We start from the raw sequence: 21,337 nt of genomic DNA, 5'->3' as shown, positions 1-21,337 counted from the left end.
GGTGAGTTCCTAACCAGCTCAGGAAGCCAGGCTACATTCTTAGAAAAAAAAGGTTATATCTAGAACCTAAAAGGGTTCTTTGGCTGTCCCCATAGGAGAACCCTTTGAAGAACCCTTTTTGGTTCCAGGTAGAACCCTTTTGAGTTCCATGTAGATTTTACCTGTAACCAAAAAGGGTTCTCCCATGGGGACAGCCAAAGAAACCTTTTGGAACCCTTTTTTCTAAGAGTGTAGAGCTCTGTGAGACGTTCACAGCGATGGGGGCAGACGTTTTAATCAAGAGAGACCTTTAGAAAACATACACATTTTCTCTAACACTAAACATACAAATATGTATTTTACAGTTATAAGGAAGATGAAATCTTATAGTTAGTCATTGTGTAATTGTATTATATTATATTTAGAAAGCATATAAGTAATTTCAAGCCTTATTCATACAGTTTTGTAGAATAGGAAATATATAATATAAAATATTTCATATTTTTATCATATTTTTACTCTGTACTTGAGCTTGTGTCCTCAAAACGGACTACACCTCAGCAATCTATACCTATTTTTACCAGAAAGGTGAGATTTGAATCTTTCTTGGAGTATGCAGCATTACTAGTTATTGTTTATGACCCTCTCATGATAAATAATTACTTTTGGGGATTACGTAGATTACATTTCCGATTACATTTAGTTACATTTAACTGTTGGCAGGTTATTGGTAAAAATAGAAAAGAGTAGAGGGCCAAGAGAGCTGCCCTGCGGTACACCACACTTCATGTTTAACATTAGAGAACCTTCCATTAAAGAAGACCCTCTGTGTTTTATTAGATAGACAGCTCTGAATCCACAATATGGCAGAGGTTGAAAAGCCATAACACATACGTTTCTTCAAGAATAGGTTATGGTCAATAATATCAAAGGCTGCACTGAAATCTAACAGTACAGCTCCCTTAATCTTCTTGTTATTAATTTCTTTCAACCAATCATCAGTCATTTGTGTCGTACAGTACATCTTGTGCAGTACATCTTGAGTGCCCTTCTCTATAAGCATGCTGAAAGTCTGTTGTTAATTTGTTTACAGAGAAATAGCATTGTGTTTGGTCAAACACCATTTTTTCCAACAGTTTGCTAAGAGCTGGCAGCAGGCTGTTAGAACCAGTAAAGGCCGCTATATCATTCTTGGGTTGCGGAATGACTTTGGCTTCCCTCCAGGCCTCCGTAGGGAGATCTGTGGCTAAATTGAGTGTGCCTACTGCGCTGGTGAATCGGATAGCTCAAATCACCTTGCCTACAGCTTCCACGACCCCGGCCACAGCAAAGTTTGATACTAGCCACGTGAGATTTCATAACATTTAAAACCATGACCAGAGACTGTCAAAGAATACAGCAAAGAGCTGCTGTTTTTATGAGTGAGTTCATGTCTACGTTTTTATTCAGCACTGACAACATTGTTTTAGGCAACACTATTACAAAACATAAAAAGCGTTTATAAAAAGCATTTCTCCTTACTTACACTCGTGTTGCAGCTGCAATGAATGAGTAGCCAAGTAGGCCTATTATTAGCAGCTCAATGTGTCTATTTTAATATCAATTAATATTTAACTTTCTCTGGTCATAGGAACAACATTAATTTGTGTATGAGGCAGATGTGGTGCAACTCGAGTTTTGCCATCAGGTCGAAAACGGTGTCCCCTCTCTCTGGTTAGTCTCACCGGAGGAAAGGAAGGAGAAAGTAGGGACCGTGAGATGAGGACCCTCTGCTGCTCTCTCCCTCCCTCTGCTGAGACTAATTCCATGTTCAAAACATCTGCGAACTTGGAACTCGGAAATCTCAGACTTCCGAGTTTAGTGCATTCAAGACAACTGGGTACTCGGAAGAAAAACTAGATCCGACTGGGAAACATCATTTTGAACAGTCATCCAATTCTGAATTCCAAGTCGGAAACTCTAGCATCTTTCTAGAGCTCCAACAATCGGACCTGAAGGTCACTGACGTCATGGTTTGACCTCTTTTTTTTTCAGAGTTCCCAGTTGTCTTGAACGCACCATGACCATCAGATGCAAGTACAGTATCATCAGTCCAGTAAAATAAAAAAGGTAATTATTTGCTAATTATTTCAATTTAAGCTCAGCTGTGCCTCGCAAGTGCTACACCAACTGATCTATTTTGTTATCGAAGCTTGAGTTTTGAAATATAATATGGTATGAGAATAACAATATTGGCAGGCCAGGCATATAGCCAATATGCTGTGATAATGTTTTAGGTCTACTGCACAAACCTCATTCCTACAGAACTGTTTTTATTAGGTTAATGTTACATTTCTTAAAGAAATTCTGTGCGGTAGATCTCAGCTTACTTTTTGACTGCAAAAGTGATCTTGACTCAGAAAAGGTTGGTGACCAGTGCTTTATATAATTGATCTTGGCTTCATAATACAGTGTCTTCTTCTTTTTGTTGAGTTTAGTCACATAATTTTTCAATTTAATGTAAGTCAGCCAGTCAGATGTGCAGCCAGATTTGTTAGCCAATCCTTTCGCCCCATCTCTTTCAAGTGCAGCATCTGGATGCTCCTTATTAATCACATCAGACAAACAAATATTTTTTAACATCATCCACGAGTCACAGCCAAATCTTTTGTATGATCTCTAATACACTATTTTAGGCCCAGCTGTTGGAACCTTGGCTTTCCTGGATATAGCCGCTATATTCTGATCACTGCATCAGTGGGTACCGATCCAGCTTTAGAACAAAGTTCTACAGTATGTCATGACGTGACTTTCATTATTCTGATGACTGTTATTTATCGAATCAAATACCTATGTTTAATTGTTCCTCGATTAAATTAATAATGTAACAATTAACTCATTAGGATTTGGGGCACCACAGAAAAAGTTGTTTAAAGAATTACCATTGCCTGAATTAAAGGTCTTTACCTATCACATCCATAAAACAGTCAACGTATTAAATCATAACCTCTTATCATATCATAATTCTGAACAGTCGTAACCTTCTTAGATCTGAAAAACCCCCAGCCTTACTCATGATTCAGTACTACACAAATTGGTTTAAATATTTATTTACTAGCTAACTAAATAATAACACAGAAAAAACATACACACTTATTACATGAGATAAAGGGTCCCTAACGGACTAACAACAACATGACTGCTTGTTTACCAAAAGAGGGAGGGGTAGACAGAGAGAGGGAGAGAGAGAGAAAGAGAGACACAACACTTGGATACATTTGGAAACTACTCTCACAGTAATCATAATACTTTGCACACGAACCGCCACCTGTTTGGAGTAAGAAATCATGAATGTATTTACGTGTGAATGCCTTCATTTGCCATTTATCTCTGTCGACACCAAGCCTTCTTGGAAAGGGTTTGGCTGGGTCTCCTTGCGTGTAAGGATCTGATTGTCCACAAGAGGTCACAATGTCCTTCTTCTTATTTGTCCGTGGCTCCAATGACTTGTCATGTAGTCTTGAACAGAACTAAAGTGTGGTGTTTCCTTTCACTCAATCTGGATGATTGGTCCTCTGAAGATAGGCCAATCAGCCGTTTCAATGGTCCCCAGTAGACAATGGATTGAAGAGAGTAATAGAATGGTTCAACTTAACTTAACTTTTCTAGATACCGTACTTAAGACAGCTAATCAGCCGTAACAGTGGTTGTCAGAGAGGCGACTTTATCGTCTCCACCTCGGGTTGATTTTCAGGGTTCAAACCACTAGAGACATGAGCTGCAGCTCAAGTATTCCTGGTCTGGTAGGTGAGTTTATTTTCTTCACCTCGTGTCGAGGTTCAAAGTTCCAACCATTTTAAACGTGTAGCTTCCACTTCACGCTTTCTGGTCTGATGTTAATTTCTTAACCAATCCTTTTATACACTCTGGTTAAAGGGGCGTTCCATCATGCTGACACGCTCTCTGAGATCACTCGGGGCGTGGCTACTTACTGTGCAAAGCTTATATGAAAAACAATTATCTCATTAGAAAACTAAAATCACATCCATATCAACAATAATACTTTCATCATTTTTCACATTTCTTATACAATGTAAAGGATAGAGACTTGACAGATAAAGGGGATATACTTTCCGAGTTACAGTATTTTCTTGATACCATTTTTAATGACATCACAAAATAACAAACTTTATGACATGACTATTCTTTAGATAATCTCTGACCATTCCCCACGTTCTTATGTTAGAAATATTGTTCCAACATTCGCTTTCGAGACTGTTAGAGTTTTGGCGGGAAGACTGTTAACAAAGACATTCCTTTGGTTAATACTGGAGAGGGAGACCCTAGATCCTCTCCTTTAATTTACGACAGGGTGTGAGCTGTCAAACCGGCCCAGTTCCCTCCTCCCCTCTTCTGTGGGTTAGAGAAGGTCTGGTTACTGTAATCCATTGCCAAGCTGATCTGACCCATTGGATCCTCACAGGACAGTCATGACAAGTATTAGTAAAAATGTGATCAATACATAATATAATATAGTTCCTGTAGTGTTTGTAAACACCCTGGTAGGTTGATTAATAACCTGAACCAGATTACAAGCACTGGTTACAGTGAGAAGCTTCCTCTTGAGCAGATAGACTGATGAAAACCAGTCAATATTCAGGTCCCCAAGAAAGTAGACCTCTCTGTTTACATCACATACTGTACACTGTCAAGGATTTCACACACATTATCTAGATACTGACTGTTAGCACTTGGTGGCCTATAGCAACACCCTAAAATAATAGGCTTTAGATGAGGCAGGTGAACCTGCAACCATAACCCTTCAATAACACTTGACATTAGATCTTCTCTAAGCATTACAGAGATATGGCTCTGAATATATACAGCAACACCTCCACCATTGGCACTCCTGTCTCTTCTTTAGATGTTATTTCCTTGTATTGCTACTGCTGTATCATCAAAGGAATTATTTAAGCTACATTGTTACTCCTTGCAGTTCCAGAAAGGGCAGGTCACAGGGCAGGTCAATACAGTCTCCACCCCCCTCCAGGTGTCGCCCATCTTCCCCATTATCCCCAGTGTATTTATACCTGTGTTCTCTGTTTGTCTGTTGCCAGTTCGTTTTCCCCTTGCTCCTGTCTTTCTCAAGTTCCTGTATTCTAGTTTTTCCGGTTTTGACCATTCTGCCTGCCCTGACCCTGAGCCTGCCTGCCGTTCTGTACCTTGTCACACCACCCTGGATTATTGACCTCTGCTTGCCCTGACTCTGATCTGGATTACTGACCTCTAACTTTTGTTACTTCAACACTGTCTGCATCTGGGTCTTCTCCTGAAACGTGATAGTTCCAGTTCTTGACACAAACTGGTGCACCTTGCACCTACTACCATGCCCTGTTCAAAGGCACTTAAATATTTTGTCTTGCCCATTCATCCTCTGTATAGCACACATACACAATTCATGTCTCAATTGTCTCAAGGCTTAAAGAAATTCCACAAATTAACTTTTAAGAAGGCACACCTGTTAATTGAAATGCATTCCAGGTGACTACCTCATGAAGCTGGTTGAGAGAATGCCAAGAGCGTGCAAAGCTGTCATCAAGGCAAAGGGTGGCTATTTGAAGAATCTCAAATATCAAATATATGTTTAACTTTTTTGGTTACTACATTATTCCATATGTGTTATTTCATAGTTTTGATGTCTTCACTATTATTCTACAATGTAGACAATTGTAAAAATAAGAAAAACCCTTGAATGAGTAGGTGTGTCTAAACCTTTGACTGGTAATGTACACCCCTCCGCGACACCCCTTTCCCATCCTGAACGGCAACACCTGAGCTATTTACAGAATGCTTGTGATTTGTGAGCTGAACAAGTGTGGGGAAGCATGGATGGAGGGAACGGAGAGAGAGTTAAGAACGTTTGATACTGTAAGGAAGGGGTGAGATGAAGGGGTAGGTGGAGAGGTGAAGCAGGAGAGGAACTGAGAAGGAGAGAGAATGGAGTGAGAGGAGGAGGAGAGTTTCAGGAGGCTTCCCTCACATCCATCCATCTGAGCATTTGCAAAAGACAGGTCACATGACTTCGGTGTTAGGCGGGGTCCATCTCGTCAAAGTCAAACAAAGCAATTAAGGTTACAGTCCAAGCAAGGTAACCAAGGTTACATAATACAGGCAAACCAAGGTAACCCAGGTTACATAATACAGTCCAACCAAAGTGACCGTAATACAGTCAAACAGAAACAGTTAGGCCTATTACAGTCATACCAAGCTGACCAGGGTAATCAATGATAATGATAATCAATGATAATTATTATTATTATTTACTTTTTACTTTTATTTAGACAGGGAGCCCTGTGAACATGAACACACAATTCAATACAACATAAAGCAAAAAGCAACACAATACAATAAATACAACAAGATGAATCAAAACAAACACAACTATCACATATTATCTCCCTCAAAGTGTATCTCAACTGTCCAGCTTCAACGTGGCCTGAAGGCTATTCCATGAGCTGGGGGCATAACAACTAAAAGCATTTTTCCCCAGCTCAGTGGAGACCCACGGGACCTCCAGAACCAGCCAGTCCAGAGAGCGGATCTGAAAATTGCTGGATCTCCAATTAATACATGAGCTGAGGTAATGGTGGAGTCTCTGAAGAACCGCTTTATATACCAAAAGTAGCCACTGTTGGGCCCTTCTGGTAGTCAGAGACTCTCAGCCAACAGAACTATAAAAATGCAGTGATGTGTTCAAAAATTGTCCCCAGTGGTAAAACGCAGTGCTTAGTGATAGACTGAATCTAAAGGTTTTAAAACAGAGGCTGCCGCATGCATGTAGATTGTATCACCATAATCAAGTACTGAGAGAAGTGTTGCTTGAACAATCTTCCTTCTACTTTCCAAAGTGAGGCAGGATTTATAATAATAATAATAATCTATAAAAGAAAACAATCTTAATTCTCAGCTTTTTTGTCAGTTTTTCAATGTGTTTTAAAAGAGACCTTATCGTCAATCCAAATAGTACTTATAATGGGGAACTTGCTCAATTTGGGCTCCCTTTAATATGCAAATACACAGGTCCTCGGGGTCAATATTACAAGACCTAGAGAACAACATAAATGTGGTTTTATTAGCATAAATCAGGGTAATCAATGTTAGAACAGACAGTCTGGAGGGTAGCTTACTCATTTCCAGCTGACCAGGTGAGTCTCCTCCCCATTCAGGACTTCAGTCATCTCTCTACTAATCCATTATCACAGTACAGAATCTATCTTGAGGAAAGTGCCAAAATACACACACACATGCACATGCTCATACACACACGCTCAAACACTCACGCATGCACGTACCCACACTGACTTAGACTCTGACTTACATGAAAGCATACGCAAAGCCCTTTTAACTACTATCCTCTCACACTGAGTAATTGAAGAGTGCAAATCATTAGACAACCCCTCAGTTTTAATCATACTGTAGCTTTCCTTAGCTCTCTATCATCAAATCCCATTGGCTCATACCACTAGAAACATTACTGGAGTCATTACATTTGATCAATTCCTGTCATTTGTAAGGGGGTCACCTCTCTCTCTTTCTCTCTCTCTCTCTCTCTCTCTCTCTCTCTCTCTCTCTCTCTCTCTCTCTCTCTCGCTCTCTCAGTCCCTCGATTACCCGCTCTCCTCTCTCACTATTTATCAAATCAATTTTCCCTCTCTTCCCCCCTTCTCTCTTTCTCTCTCACTCTCCCTCCTCTCTCGTTCCCTCTCAAACAATTAATTAAATAAAAAAATGTGTCTCTGCCCAGACTTGCGTTTGTGAAACCCTGTTTGGCGATCGTTTTCGACAGTCTGTTACCAAGGTGGAATGTCATTGATGACAGACAGGACTTCGGAACTCCTGGAAGAAGCCACATTTCTATGGAACTGCTGACTTTTTCTAGAGGAAACAGAGGAGTCTCTCCGATTAAATGTTTTGGTTGCTATACTGTATTGTGACCTTAGAATGAGGCCAATGGTTGTGTGCTGACAGTGTGTGCTGACATCTTATTTAGTCTCCTTAAAGAGAAATTCCACAGTAGAAACAATAACAAAGCAGCCTCCCCACCCATGGTTCAGTAAATAGCTGAGGGATGAGGCTCAAATTTAAAGACAGAGCTATGGATGCAAGGATTGACCATCTATGATATCAAAATTATAGTTTGAACCATGTTTGTTTACATTTTCTTTGTTTACAAACATTGGCGTAAAACAACCTAATATTTTTGGTTTTGATGAGGTACGACAGTTCAACTAAGCTCATGAGGCATTTATAAGTTACAGTATATTCTTCAAGAATCAATGGGTATATATCATTAATAAGTCCAAAGATGGATGTAGCAACTGCTGATTGTCCCTTTAACTGCCTTCTTTCACTTGTGTCGTCACCATTCTAAGTGTCTTTCATATAAATAAAGGATTAAACATGTAATACATGTGTAATAACCACGTAATAAGTTAATTCATAGTTTCTCAAGGTGCGACTTGGGTCAAGCTAATCACACTAAGTGGGAAGAATACCCCTGAGAAGATTGTTTGAAAGGTTGTTTTCACAGAAAGGTGAACCACTGTTCCTCTTCACAGAGAGGTCAACCACTGTTCTTCTTCACAGAGAGGTGAACCACTGTTCCCCTTCACAGAGAGGTGAACCACTGGCCCTCTTCACAGAGATGTGAACCCTTGTTCACTCTTCACAGAGAGGTGAACCACTGTTCCTCTTCACAGAGAGGTGAACCACTGTGATCTCCATCTATGTAACAGTTCTCTCTATTGTGGCTGAGACCTGAGCCAGACCTGAGCCAGACCTGAGCCAGACCTGAGCCAGACCTGAGCCAGACCTGAGCCAGACCTGAGCCAGACCTGAGCCAGACCTGAGCCAGACCTGAGCCAGACCTGAGCCAGACCTGAGCCAGACCTGAGCCAGACCTGAGCCAGCCCTGAGCCAGACCTGAGCCAGCTTCAAACACTCATTGCCGTCCAACTCTAATCATCGCAATCCCCCGGTAGAATCTTCCAATGGCTAAATTATAGACGCTTCTTTAAAGCAAAGTTAATGACCGGATGGGACTCGTCTGCTCTCCTCTCGTAACACACACACACACACACACACACACATAGACACACACACACATAGACACACACACACACACACAAATGATCATACACATACAGGTACAGACACACACAGATGCAGCCGTACCACAGCCGACACACACACACCTCTCTCTAAAAAAGTGTGTCAATACGTAAATGTAATTACCTGTCTGGTGGTGAAGGTGCTCGTGGCGTTGAGGGGGGAAATTGGAATCTGCAGAATGGTTGTGACAGAGGAGTACTATGGGAAATATTATAGAGCATTCTACTGAGAGTTTGGGTAAGTAATTAAGGCAATTAACTATTTCCAATGTTACCCACTAATATATAATAATATAATACACAGTGAGGGAAAAAAGTATTTGATCCCCTGCTGCTTTTGTACGTTTGCCCACTGACAAAGAAATGATCAGTCTATAATTTTAATGGTAGGTGTCATGGCGTGCTGAAGGTGGGTGTGGTGTAGGAATCATGCGCAGGACGCAGAGGCTCAGTCCAAAGGCTTTAGTGCAATATATATTATATATATATACAACAGAAGCACAATCAGCCCGAAGGCAAAATACACGACGCACACAGGCGACAAAACAAATGACGCACAAACATGTGCAAACAACCCTCTCCAAAACACTGGAGGGAAAAATGTAGCTCCAAACACGAAACAGAAGCGCAATCACACACAACGACAAGCACACACAACGAGAACTAAATAGGACACTAACGAGGACTAACAAGACACAGGTGTACAACATCCAGACAAAACCAAACGAACATGAAACATCGATCGGTGGCAGCTAGTACTCCGGGGACGACGACCGCCGAAGCCTGCCCGAACCAGGAGGAGGAGCAGTCTCGACCGAAACCGTGACAGTACCCCCCCCTTGACGCGCGGCTCCAGCCGTGCGCCGACCCCGGCCTCGGGGACGACCAGGAGGACGCGGTGCAGGGCGCGCGGGATGGTCCCGGTGGAACTCCGACAGGAGAGATGGGTCCAGGATGTCCCTCCGCGGCACCCAGCACCGCTCCTCCGGGCCGTACCCCTCCCACTCCACGAGATACTGGAGACCCCCCATCCGGCGTCTAGAGTCCAAGATGGACCGAACGGTGTACGCCGGAGCCCCCTCGATGTCCAGTGGGGGCGGAGGAGTCTCCCCTATCTCATTGTCCTGGAGTGGACCAGCTACCACCGGCCTGAGAAGAGACACATGGAACGAGGGGTTAATATTCTTATACTCAACAGGTAGATGTAATCTATAACACACCTCGTTCAATCTTCTCAGGACTTTAAAGGGCCCCACAAACCGCCGACCCAGCTTCCGGCAGGGCAGGCGGAGGGGTAGGTTTCTGGTAGAGAGCCAGACTCGATCTCCGGGTGCGTACACCGGCCCCTCACTGCGGTGGAGATCGGCGCTCGCCTTGTGACGAAGGACGGCCCGCTGCAGGTGGACGTGGGCAGCGTTCCACGTCTCTTCCGAGCGCCTCATCCAATCATCCACCACAGGGGCCTCGATCTGGCTCTGCTGCCAAGGTGTCAGAACCGGCTGGTAACCTAACACACATTGGAAGGGGGTTAGGTTAGTAGAGGAGTGGCGGAGAGAGTTCTGGGCCATCTCGGCCCAGGGAATGTACCGTGCCCACTCCTCCGGCCGGTCCTGGCAATACGACCTCAGAAACCTACCCACATCCTGGTTGACACGTTCTACCTGCCCGTTACTCTCCGGGTGGTACCCTGAGGTAAGGCTAACCGAGACCCCCAAACGCTCCATGAACGCTCTCCAAACACGAGAGGTAAACTGGGGACCTCGATCAGACACTATATCCTCGGGTACCCCGTAATGCTGGAAGACATGGGTAAATAGGGCCTCAGCGGTCTGTAGGGCAGTAGGAAGACCCGACATAGGGAGAAGACAACAGGCCTTAGAGAACCGGTCCACAACAACCAGGATGGTGGTATTCCCCTGAGAGAGGGGAAGGTCTGTCACAAAATCCACCGAGAGGTGGGACCATGGTCGTTGTGGAACGGGCAGGGGTTGTAACTTACCCCTGGGCAGATGTCGGGGCGCCTTACACTGGGCACACACTGAGCAGGAGGAGACATAAACCCTCACATCCCTAGCCAAAGTGGGCCACCAGTATTTAGTGCTAAGGCAATGCACCGTCCGGCCGATACCCGGATGTCCAGAGGAGGGTGACGTGTGAGCCCAGTAAATGAGTCGATCCCGAATCTCGCGCGGAACGTACTTCCGACCCTCAGGACACTGTGGAGGGCTGGGGTCGGTACGCAACGCTCGCTCGATCTCGGCATCGACCTCCCACACCACCGGTGCCACAAGGCAAGACTCCGGTAGTATGGGAGTGGGCTCAACGGACCTCTCCTCCGTGTCATACCGCCGGGACAGCGCATCTGCCTTACCATTCTGGGACCCAGGGATGTACGTGATTTTAAATACGAACCTGGTGAGAAACATACTCCATCGAGCCTGGCGAGGGTTCAGTCTCCTCGCTGCCCGGATGTACTCCAGGTTCCGATGGTCAGTCAAAATGAGGAAAGGGTGTTGAGCCCCCTCAAGCCAATGCCTCCACACCTTAAGGGCTTGAACTACAGCTAACAGCTCCCTGTCCCCAACGTCATAGTTACGCTCCGCCGGGCTGAGCTTCTTAGAGTAAAAGGCACAGGGGCGGAGTTTAGGTGGCGTGCCGGACCGTTGAGAGAGGACGGCCCCTATACCAGCCTCAGACGCGTCTACCTCGACCTGAAAGGGTAATGCGGGATCCGGATGCGCTAGCACCGGAGCCGACGTAAACAGGTCCTTCAGTCTCCTAAAGGCCCTGTCCGCATCGGCTGACCACTGCAGGCGCACCGGACCCCCCTTCAGAAGGGACGTGATGGGAGCTGCCACCTGTCCAAAACCCCGGATAAACCTCCGGTAGTAATTCGCAAAGCCCAAAAACTGCTGCACCTCTTTTACAGTAGTTGGGGTTTGCCAATTACGCACAGCGGACACACGATCCACCTCCATTCTCACCCCTGACGCGGACAACCGATAACCCAAAAAGGAGACCGACTCCTGGAAAAACAGACATTTCTCTGCCTTGACATATAGGTCGTGCTCCAACAGCCTCCTCAATACACGACGCACCAGGGTTATATGCTCGGCTCGGGTAGACGAGTACACCAGAATGTCATCAATGTACACGACCACCCCTTGTCCCTGCATATCCCGGAAAATGTTATCTACGAAGGATTGGAAGACTGATGGAGCATTCATCAACCCATATGGCATGACGAGATATTCGAAATGACCTGACGTGGTACTAAACGCTGTCTTCCATTCGTCACCCTCCCTAATGCGCACCAAGTTATACGCGCTCCTGAGATCCAGTTTTGTGAAAAACCGCGCTCCATGCAATGACTCCGTCATGGTCGCAATCAGAGGGAGTGGATAACTGTATTTCACAGTAATCTGATTGAGACCACGGTAATCAATGCACGGGCGCAACCCTCCATCTTTCTTTTTCACAAAAAAGAAGCTCGAGGAGGCGGGAGAAGTGGAGGGCCGAATGTATCCTTGTCTCAAAGATTCGGCTATATAAGTCTCCATAGCTTTTCTCTCCTCTTGAGACAAAGGATACACATGGCTCCGTGGGAGCGCTGCTCCTGCCTGGAGATCAATCGCACAATCCCCCTGTCTATGAGGAGGCAACTGCGTCGCCCTAGTTTTGCTAAACACGAGTGCTAAATCCCCATATTCAGGCGGAATGTGCAGTGCGGGCACTTGGTTTGGACTTTCCACCGAAGTCGCCCCCACGGAAACACCCAGACATCGCCCCTCGCACTGAGCAGACCACCCATCGAGAGCCCTCTGTTGCCACGAAATAGCAGGGTTATGGGTGCTTAACCAGGGAATCCCCAGCACCACTGGGTATGCAGGAGAGTCGATCAGATACAACTGTATAGTCTCCTCATGACCCCCCTGCGCACACATCCGAAGTGGCGCTGTGATCTCCCTGATCAACCCCGACCCCAACGGGCGGCTGTCTAAGGCATGAACGGGAAAAGGTTTGTCAACAGGTAGGAGAGGGATCCCTAACTCAAAACAAAACTTACGATCAACAAAATTCCCAGCTGCGCCTGAATCTACTAGCGCCTTATGCTGGGAATGAGGTGCAACCTGTGGAAAACAAACAGGTATACAAAAGTGTGCAACAGAAAGCTCTGGGTAAGTGGGACGTCTACTCACCTGGGAGGCCCCCCCAGTGCGTGGCCTGTTGTCGTTACTCCCGGAGAACCCTCCCCAGCACCTGGCCGTAGTGTGCCCTCCACGACCGCACTTGGTGCAGGAGACAGGCCCCCTCGGGCTCTTCCTACTCCGTTCTCTAGCACCGGCACCCCCGAGCTCCATAGGGCTCGGCTCGGAGGTGCCGGAGGGCGGAATGGACGGACTCCCCTCGGGACGTCCACGGGTGGCCAGCAGGGTGTCCAGACGGATGGACATATCGACCAACTGGTCGAAAGTAAGATGGGTATCCCTGCAGGCCAACTCACGTTGAACGTCCTCTCGTAGGCTACATCGAAAATGGTCGATGAGAGCCCGTTCATTCCACCCTGCATCCGCCGCTAGAGTCCGGTACTCTAGAGCGAACACCTGAGCGCTCCTCCTCCCCTGTCTCAAATGGACTAGACGCTCCCCGTAGGTGATGGTGTTGGCGTCCATCTTCCTCCACTCTGCGTTAGCCCACTCCAACGCCTTGCCCGTGAGACAGGAGATGAGGGCGGAAATGCTCTCGTATCCCGAGGGCACCGGGTGTACAGTGGCCAGGTAGAGCTCCACCTGCAGGAGGAACCCCTGACACCCGGCAGCTGTTCCGTCATACGCCCTCGGGAGCGAGAGCCGAATCCCCCTGGGTTCCGAACCTGGGACTGGTGGACCGACCGATGGGATGGACAGGGTAGGTGGAGGTGTGGGTACCCTGCTGGCCTCCCATCGGTGCATGATGTTGATTACCTCCTGTAGAGCGGTCTCCAGTTGTCGGATCTGGTCCTCTTGCCCACGGAGATGCTCCTCGAGCGACACAGGCGTCACTGCCGATCCTGCTGATTCCATTAAGGTGTGTGATTCTGTCATGGCGTGCTGAAGGTGGGTGTGGTGTAGGAATCATGCGCAGGACGCAGAGGCTCAGTCCAAAGGCTTTAGTGCAATATATATTATATATATATACAACAGAAGCACAATCAGCCCGAAGGCAAAATACACGACGCACACAGGCGACAAAACAAATGACGCACAAACATGTGCAAACAACCCTCTCCAAAACACTGGAGGGAAAAATGTAGCTCCAAACACGAAACAGAAGCGCAATCACACACAACAACAAGCACACACAACGAGAACTAAATAGGACACTAACGAGGACTAACAAGACACAGGTGTACAACATCCAGACAAAACCAAACGAACATGAAACATCGATCGGTGGCAGCTAGTACTCCGGGGACGACGACCGCCGAAGCCTGCCCGAACCAGGAGGAGGAGCAGTCTCGGCCGAAACCGTGACAGTAGGTTTATTTGAACAGTGAGAGACAGAATAACAACAAAAAAATCCAGATAAACGCATGTCAAAAATGTTATAAATTGATTTGCATTTTAATGAGGGAAATAAGTATTTGACCCCCTCTCAATCAGAAAGATGTCTGGCTCCCAGGTGTCTTTTATACAGGTAACGAGCTGAGATTAGGAGCACACTCTTTAAGGGAGTGCTCCTAATCTCAGCTTGTTACCTGTATAAAAGACACCTGTCCACAGAAGCAATCAATCAATCAGATTCCAAACTCTCCACCATGGCAAAGACCAAAGAGCTCTCCAAGGATGTCAGGGACAAGATTGTAGACCTACACAAGGCTGGAATGGGCTACAAGACCATCGCCAAGCAGCTTGGTGAGAAGGTGAAAACAGTTGGTGTGATTATTCGCAAATGGAAGAAACACAAAATAACTGTTAATCTCCTTCGGCCTGGGGCTCCATGCAAGATCTCACCTCGTGGAGTTGCAATGATCATGAGAACGGTGAGGAATCAGCCCAGAACTACACGGGAGGATCTTGTCAATGATCTCAAGGCAGCTGGGACCATAGTCACCAAGAAAACAATTGGTAACACATTACGCCGTGAAGGACTGAAATCCTGCAGCGCCCGCAAGGTCCCCCTGCTCAAGAAAGCACATATACAGGGTCGTCTGAAGTTTGCCAATGAACATCTGAATGATTCAGAGGAGAACTGGGTGAAAGTGTTGTGGTCAGATGAGACCAAAATGGAGCTCTATGGCATCAACTCAACTCGCCGTGTTTGGAGGAGGAGGAATGCTGCCTATGACCCCAAGAACACCATCCCCACCGTCAAACATGGAGGTGGAAACATTATACTTTGGGGGTGTTTTTCTGCTAAGGGGACAGGACAACTTCACCGCATCAAAGGGACGATGGACGGGGCCATGTACCCTCAAATCTTGGGTGAGAACCTCCTTCCCTCAGCCAGGGCATTGAAAATGGGTCGTGGATGGGTATTCCAGCATGACAATGACCCAAAACACACGGCCAAGGCAACAAAGGAGTGGCTCAAGAAGAAGCACATTAAGGTCCTGGAGTGGCCTAGCCAGTCTCCAGACCTTAATCCCATAGAAAATCTGTGGAGGGAGCTGAAGGTTCGAGTTGCCAAACGTCAGCCTCGAAACCTTAATGACTTGGAGAAGATCTGCAAAGAGGAGTGGGGCAAAATCCCTCCTGAGATGTGTGCAAACCTGGTGGCCAACTACAAGAAATGTCTGACCTCTGATTGCCAACAAGGGTTTTGCCACCAAGTACTAAGTCATGTTTTGCAGAGGGGTCAAATACTTATTTCCCTCATTAAAATACAAATCAATTTATAACATTTTTGACATGCATATTTCTAGATTTTGTTGTTGTTATTCTGTCTCTCACTGTTCAAATAAACCTACCATTAAAATTATAGACTGATCATGTCTTTGTCAGTGGGCAAACGTACAAAATCAGCAGGGAATCAAATACTTTTTTCCCTCACTGTACATGCCATTTAGCAGACACTTTCATCCGAAGCGACTTACAGTAATGCGTGCATACGTTATACGTATGGCCCCAGGAATCAAACCCACTATCCTGGCGGTGCAAGCACCATGCTCTTCCCACTGAGACATACAGAACCACGAACCACTGAAGTTAAATGTAAAGGTAGCGCAATACTATTCAGTACACATAGCGTGGGCCTATCGTACAGTCTCTCCAATGTGTAAGCTATATGCCTGAATCTGAGTGGATTCTACATTGTAAAAGTGAGTAATGACTTGTAACTGGTATTACATAAAATATACAAAACATGGATAGATGATGATGATGTCACATGATAGGTGATATTTTCTTATGGTGTACCAGCTGAACATGCACTAGTACACAGGAGAGGGCTCTGTTCATGAGATGGCCTTTTCAACATCCCGTTGGTTCACATCTTGACACATGCACACATGCATGCATGCACGCACACACACAGACACACACACACATACACACACATACACGTGTGGTTATGTCAGATCCTCAGTCAGCAGGTTTTTGTCTCGAAATCAACAAACTAAGTTTGATCCATTAGAGTCTACTGTATGTCTTGACATGAAAACAACAATTTTTTACCAATTATGTTCAGCAGCCCCTTGTGTAAGCCAGTTGTTGCATGTGCAGTCTGAGGAGGCTTAATAGGGGACACCGGTCTTGCCACATATCGTTACACGGGTGAGTCCATTATTTTCAATGAAGGAATCTCTATAGGGGACAATCCAAACAATGTTGTCAGCCAGTTGACAGCTCTTCCCTCTTCCTGTTCATCTGGGCCCACAGTACTATGACGTCAGAGCAGAAGGCTCATCACCATCAGCCCCTGAACCAGGCCTGTGTAGAGTTTCCCCCTCTGGCCATCTAGTCAGACCAGGGCACCAGCCACCAGACCCAATTTGTCTGCACAGGCTCCACTGCTTCCATTTTGTTACCCTGTCCAGTTCCAACCCCTGTTAATTCCAGGTTCCTGGCTGCTGCAGCTCAAGGACGGTGGTGTATTCATTGGGGTGCTGTGGTGTAGCTCACTGCAGTACTGTATTGGTTAAGCCTCAATTCCATAGCGAGACTGTTAAGATAGGATCGTGTGCGTCCCAAATGGCACACTATTCCCGTTACAGTGCACTACTTGTTCAAAAGTAGTCCACCACATAAGGAATAGGGTGCGATTTGGGAAACAGACATAGCTACCTGCTGTCCCTCTGAAATAACATGGTGTGACACTCAATCTTCCTGCTATTTGTTTATGAGGTCTGGAATAAAGCAGTATGGACTATTGTTAGTCCGTGGTGACGCCATAGCAGTCACAGCCATTTATCAACTCACACAGCAGAATAAGAGCAGTGGGATGCAGGATGTTCCTTCCATGCTACGTATATAGGCCTGTCTGGTTTCCACTAATTACAGTAAGCCAAAATGGGAGCTACCATTGAAGAAGATTGTAAATCAGTTAAGAATTAGTGTTATTGTTAGGGTGACTTGTTTCCCAATAATGACTTGAAATGAGCAATGCTGAGACAAATTAAATAATAATAAATATGCCAACAACATAGGCCTCAACCTGCTAGTTAGTATAGGCTACACCACAGTGGGAGCCATCTCCTTTCTGTGACCAGTTAAAGATTCAGAAATAGTTCTCCGGGGTACTTCTGGCCTAGACTGGTCCCAGATCTGTTTGTGCTCTTGCCTATTCCATCAGCATTGTCAAGCCAAATATGAAATGGCATGACAATTCCATAAGGAGTGGGCAAGAGAGGAGAAGCAGGCATATTCTGGTCCAGATGCAGAAAACAACTGCCTAATTTTGGAGTTAATGCAGTAGAACAAGCAACATTAAACTGCACTGCAAACTTCTAAAATCCCGAACAAAGGACGGTTATATTACCACCCGGACTGCAAATGGATGTCTTATCAGGACTGAAGCAGAAAGAATGAGAAAATCAGTCGTTTTAAAGACGCCCGCGTGTGCCTCTGTCTCGGGAAGCGAACCCACCTGCTGTAATGGTGCCGCCGACCAATTCATTTTGAGAGATGCAACTGCTACTGTCAGTGCCGCAGGGGGAATATTGTACTCACCGCGGGACTTGGAGGTCAGAGATTGGAAATAATAAATGGTCATTCCACTGAATGTGTTGGTCTGAATATGTCATCTGAAAAAACTTTCAAAACTGCTTTCATGTAAGGACTACACTCTTACAATTAGGGGTTCAACAAGGGTTCTTCTAAGATCCTCAAAGTTCTTTGAGGAAACCTTAGGGTTCTTGGCACTGAAAATTGCCCCCGAGAGATGCTTCCAAGAACCCCATAGGAGGTGGGGTTCATCGATGGGGGTTCTTGCAGGAACCTAACTGCCCAACTGAAACATTTGTATTTGAATTTCAAAGGACAGCAGGTGCAGGCACTTAACTGAAAAATTAAAAGATCTCCTCAATTTAAGGTAAGGTTTGTCCGTTGTATGATCTAAATTGATATTGTTTTATAATGATACCATCTAGCTTTTCATATTTGTGCAAATCTTTCTAAAACAGAAAATGGACACAATTCAATGGATATCAATCAACAAAGAGGTAAGAATATGTATGCTATAAGAATATGTTGAAGGCTAGCTGTATTGGGTGCAGATGACTGAACAGCTCACTTTTGTGTCTGTGTCTGCAGGTATACAGACAAGGAGGCATACAAAGGTATGTCAATTGGTATTGGTATGTTATGCAGATCACATGTACAATCCTCATCCCTTAACTCTTCAATGAAAATCCCATAGGCCTCTACATTATGGACAAGGTATGTGTATGAAAACCATTATCAAAACAGTTTTTTTATTCACATTTACCACAAAAACCAAGGTATGAATACTGTTGTGTGCATGTTTTGTTAATCATCTATATAATTACTTTTTTTTATTATTCACAGACTTAACCCTCCCTACACCTCTGAATATAACAGGAAACCTGTTTGATCACCATGCACTGCAAAATAATTCTGGCTATGGATATGGAGAACATCAACACATTAACATCAACACGCCAGAGGATATACCCATTGGACGGGGCTCTTCTGCGAGTTTACCTCATATTTGGATTATTTTATTCTGCTTTGCCACTAAAATCATAATAAACACTGACAACTAAAACATTGTGAATAATAACAATAATAGGGGGTAGTTCAAAAATGAACCCCAAAAGGTTCTTCAAAAGGTTAATCAAGGATCCATTAAAAGGGGTTATTTGAAGAACTTATAGGTGTTCCCCCACAGTTTCAATTTGAAGAATCCCTAAAGGATACTTTTATTTTTAGTGTAGGAACTATTAGTAAAATGTGTAATAGTGGCACAATAATATTTGTAAACTTGCTTACAGAGTAGAGTAGACTATTCTCGAGGTTTAGACATTGTCTAGCCTGATAGGATTGCTGTTTAGTAGAGTTTGAGTGGGCGCGAGTCAAAGCGGAACCCCTTGTGAGGGTGATTCACTGTCCGTGGTGCTGAACTTTGCTGTCAGTGGTGCTACGGCCGTAGACCAGTAGGCTAGCGCTCGCGCCCAACTCCATCATATTATGAAGTGTCAACCAAAAAAATCTTACTGTGCCAAGTATTGTATCCTTCTACTGCAGTGGGCTAAATCGGGGTCACACAGAGTGTTTCTTGGTAGTCTTAAACAAATCTACTTTGAAACCAAAATATAGGCTACACCTCACACACATGGTTATGGGCTTTAAAAAAAGAAGACCCCTGTATCATGCCAGATATAAAGTTGAAATGTCTTCAACTTTGAGTTTGCATCCCAATATTACACTTTACAGAAGACTGCAATATAACAAACCCGTTAGAAACACCAGATTTTCAGCAGTTTTTTTTAAATAATGTTTATTATTATTAAATTATGATACATATTAACAACGTTCCACCCATGAGGCCACTAGTCATTTGACTGCAGCAAAGGGCTACCTGTAGCCTAGCCCACTCAAATAAAGCCTATACCCCTGTGCACCAAGAGCAACTAAACCTATGCTATTCCATCTTGAGGAGAAAAAAATAATTTTCGAAATATATCCTACCACCTGCATTAACGTCAGCCACTGTTACTGCAGTGTTTTGATTTCACTGGCTGTTTTAGGAGGAAATACACATTATGCCTAAAAGGCATCTCCCTACTAATTGATTTAGCAATTTCCATCAATCTAATTGCTTATTAGAAAGCAGGTGCAAAAAAACGGGTTGAGACGGAACGAATAGCCTAACTGAAGGCCTATAGGTTAAGGTAATCAAATAGAAAGAGAACAAACTTACGTGTGCCGTCAAACCGTGTGGCTATTGTGTCTAGAAACGTGTTCTGAGGAGCAAGTAATCCTTTCATCACAGGCATTTTCTCTCCCTGTTGCCCAAGTCCCCATCAAAGTCACGGAGGTAAAGGTGTGAGCCGACCGAATGTGAGGCGCGCCCGTTAACACTGATCCGCCAAGAGATCAAGGAGTCGTCTGTGGTAAATTGTTGCAACCCGATTGCAATCGAGTGGAGAGTGAGCGTGTGTGAGAGATCCGCGCTCCCTGGAACCGTATGTGTGTATGTGTGTGACAAGTGGATGTGACGCCTGCAGGTGCAATTCAGGTAACAGCTACTCGGGGATGCCAGCGGGAAAGCCAGACGCGGGAACGGGCTTTCCGTCAGCGGTTTCATTATTATGTCGTTGGATTGCAATGATCTTAATTTCTCACTGTGCAACGACAGAGGCGATCAATTAAACAGGCTACAACACTCTCTGCCATCAAGCAAACGATGTTTAACTGGCTGAAAGGGTGAATATGTTGTAGCCATAGGCAACGTATTATTTCTCTCTCTTTCTTTTAACTTGGCTACTTTATAAATATTTTTAAGATTCTCTTTTGTTCTCGTCAGAAAAGCAATACATAACGTTAAACTTTGAATAAAATAAGGTACAGCCTAAGCTACCATTTTATGCAGAATTTGAGAAGAACCGCTCAAAATTAAAACATTAATTTGGCCTGACAGTGCCAGCAACAGTGGCCTAAATGTATCCCAAATACATTAAGAATGACTGTTTTCGATTGAAATATAAGTAAGTTTACGTGATAAATAAGAAGTATAAATAGAAGCCTTGGCCTGGAGGTTTGAGCAAC

The 21,337-nt window shown here is 44.8% G+C and overlaps 1 protein-coding gene across 1 annotated transcript in view; it reads right to left on the bottom strand.

The window, feature by feature from the left end:
- Window positions 1–20,565, bottom strand: part of kcnh8 (potassium voltage-gated channel, subfamily H (eag-related), member 8) — a gene marked incomplete at both ends in the record, with an annotated part of 72,487 nt that extends 51,922 nt beyond the window's left edge. The window contains one exon of the mRNA XM_084164995.1: window positions 20,490–20,565. Within this exon, the coding sequence (XP_084021121.1) occupies window positions 20,490–20,565 (76 nt within the window). The remainder of the gene's footprint in view (window positions 1–20,489) is intronic.
- Between the last annotated feature and the right edge of the window lie 772 nt (window positions 20,566–21,337).

Source organism: Coregonus lavaretus, assembly GCF_964263955.1.
Source record: "Coregonus lavaretus genome assembly, chromosome: 7".
NCBI classification, from domain to species: Eukaryota; Metazoa; Chordata; class Actinopteri; order Salmoniformes; family Salmonidae; genus Coregonus; species Coregonus lavaretus.
This window is presented reverse-complemented; position numbering and strand designations above follow the sequence as displayed.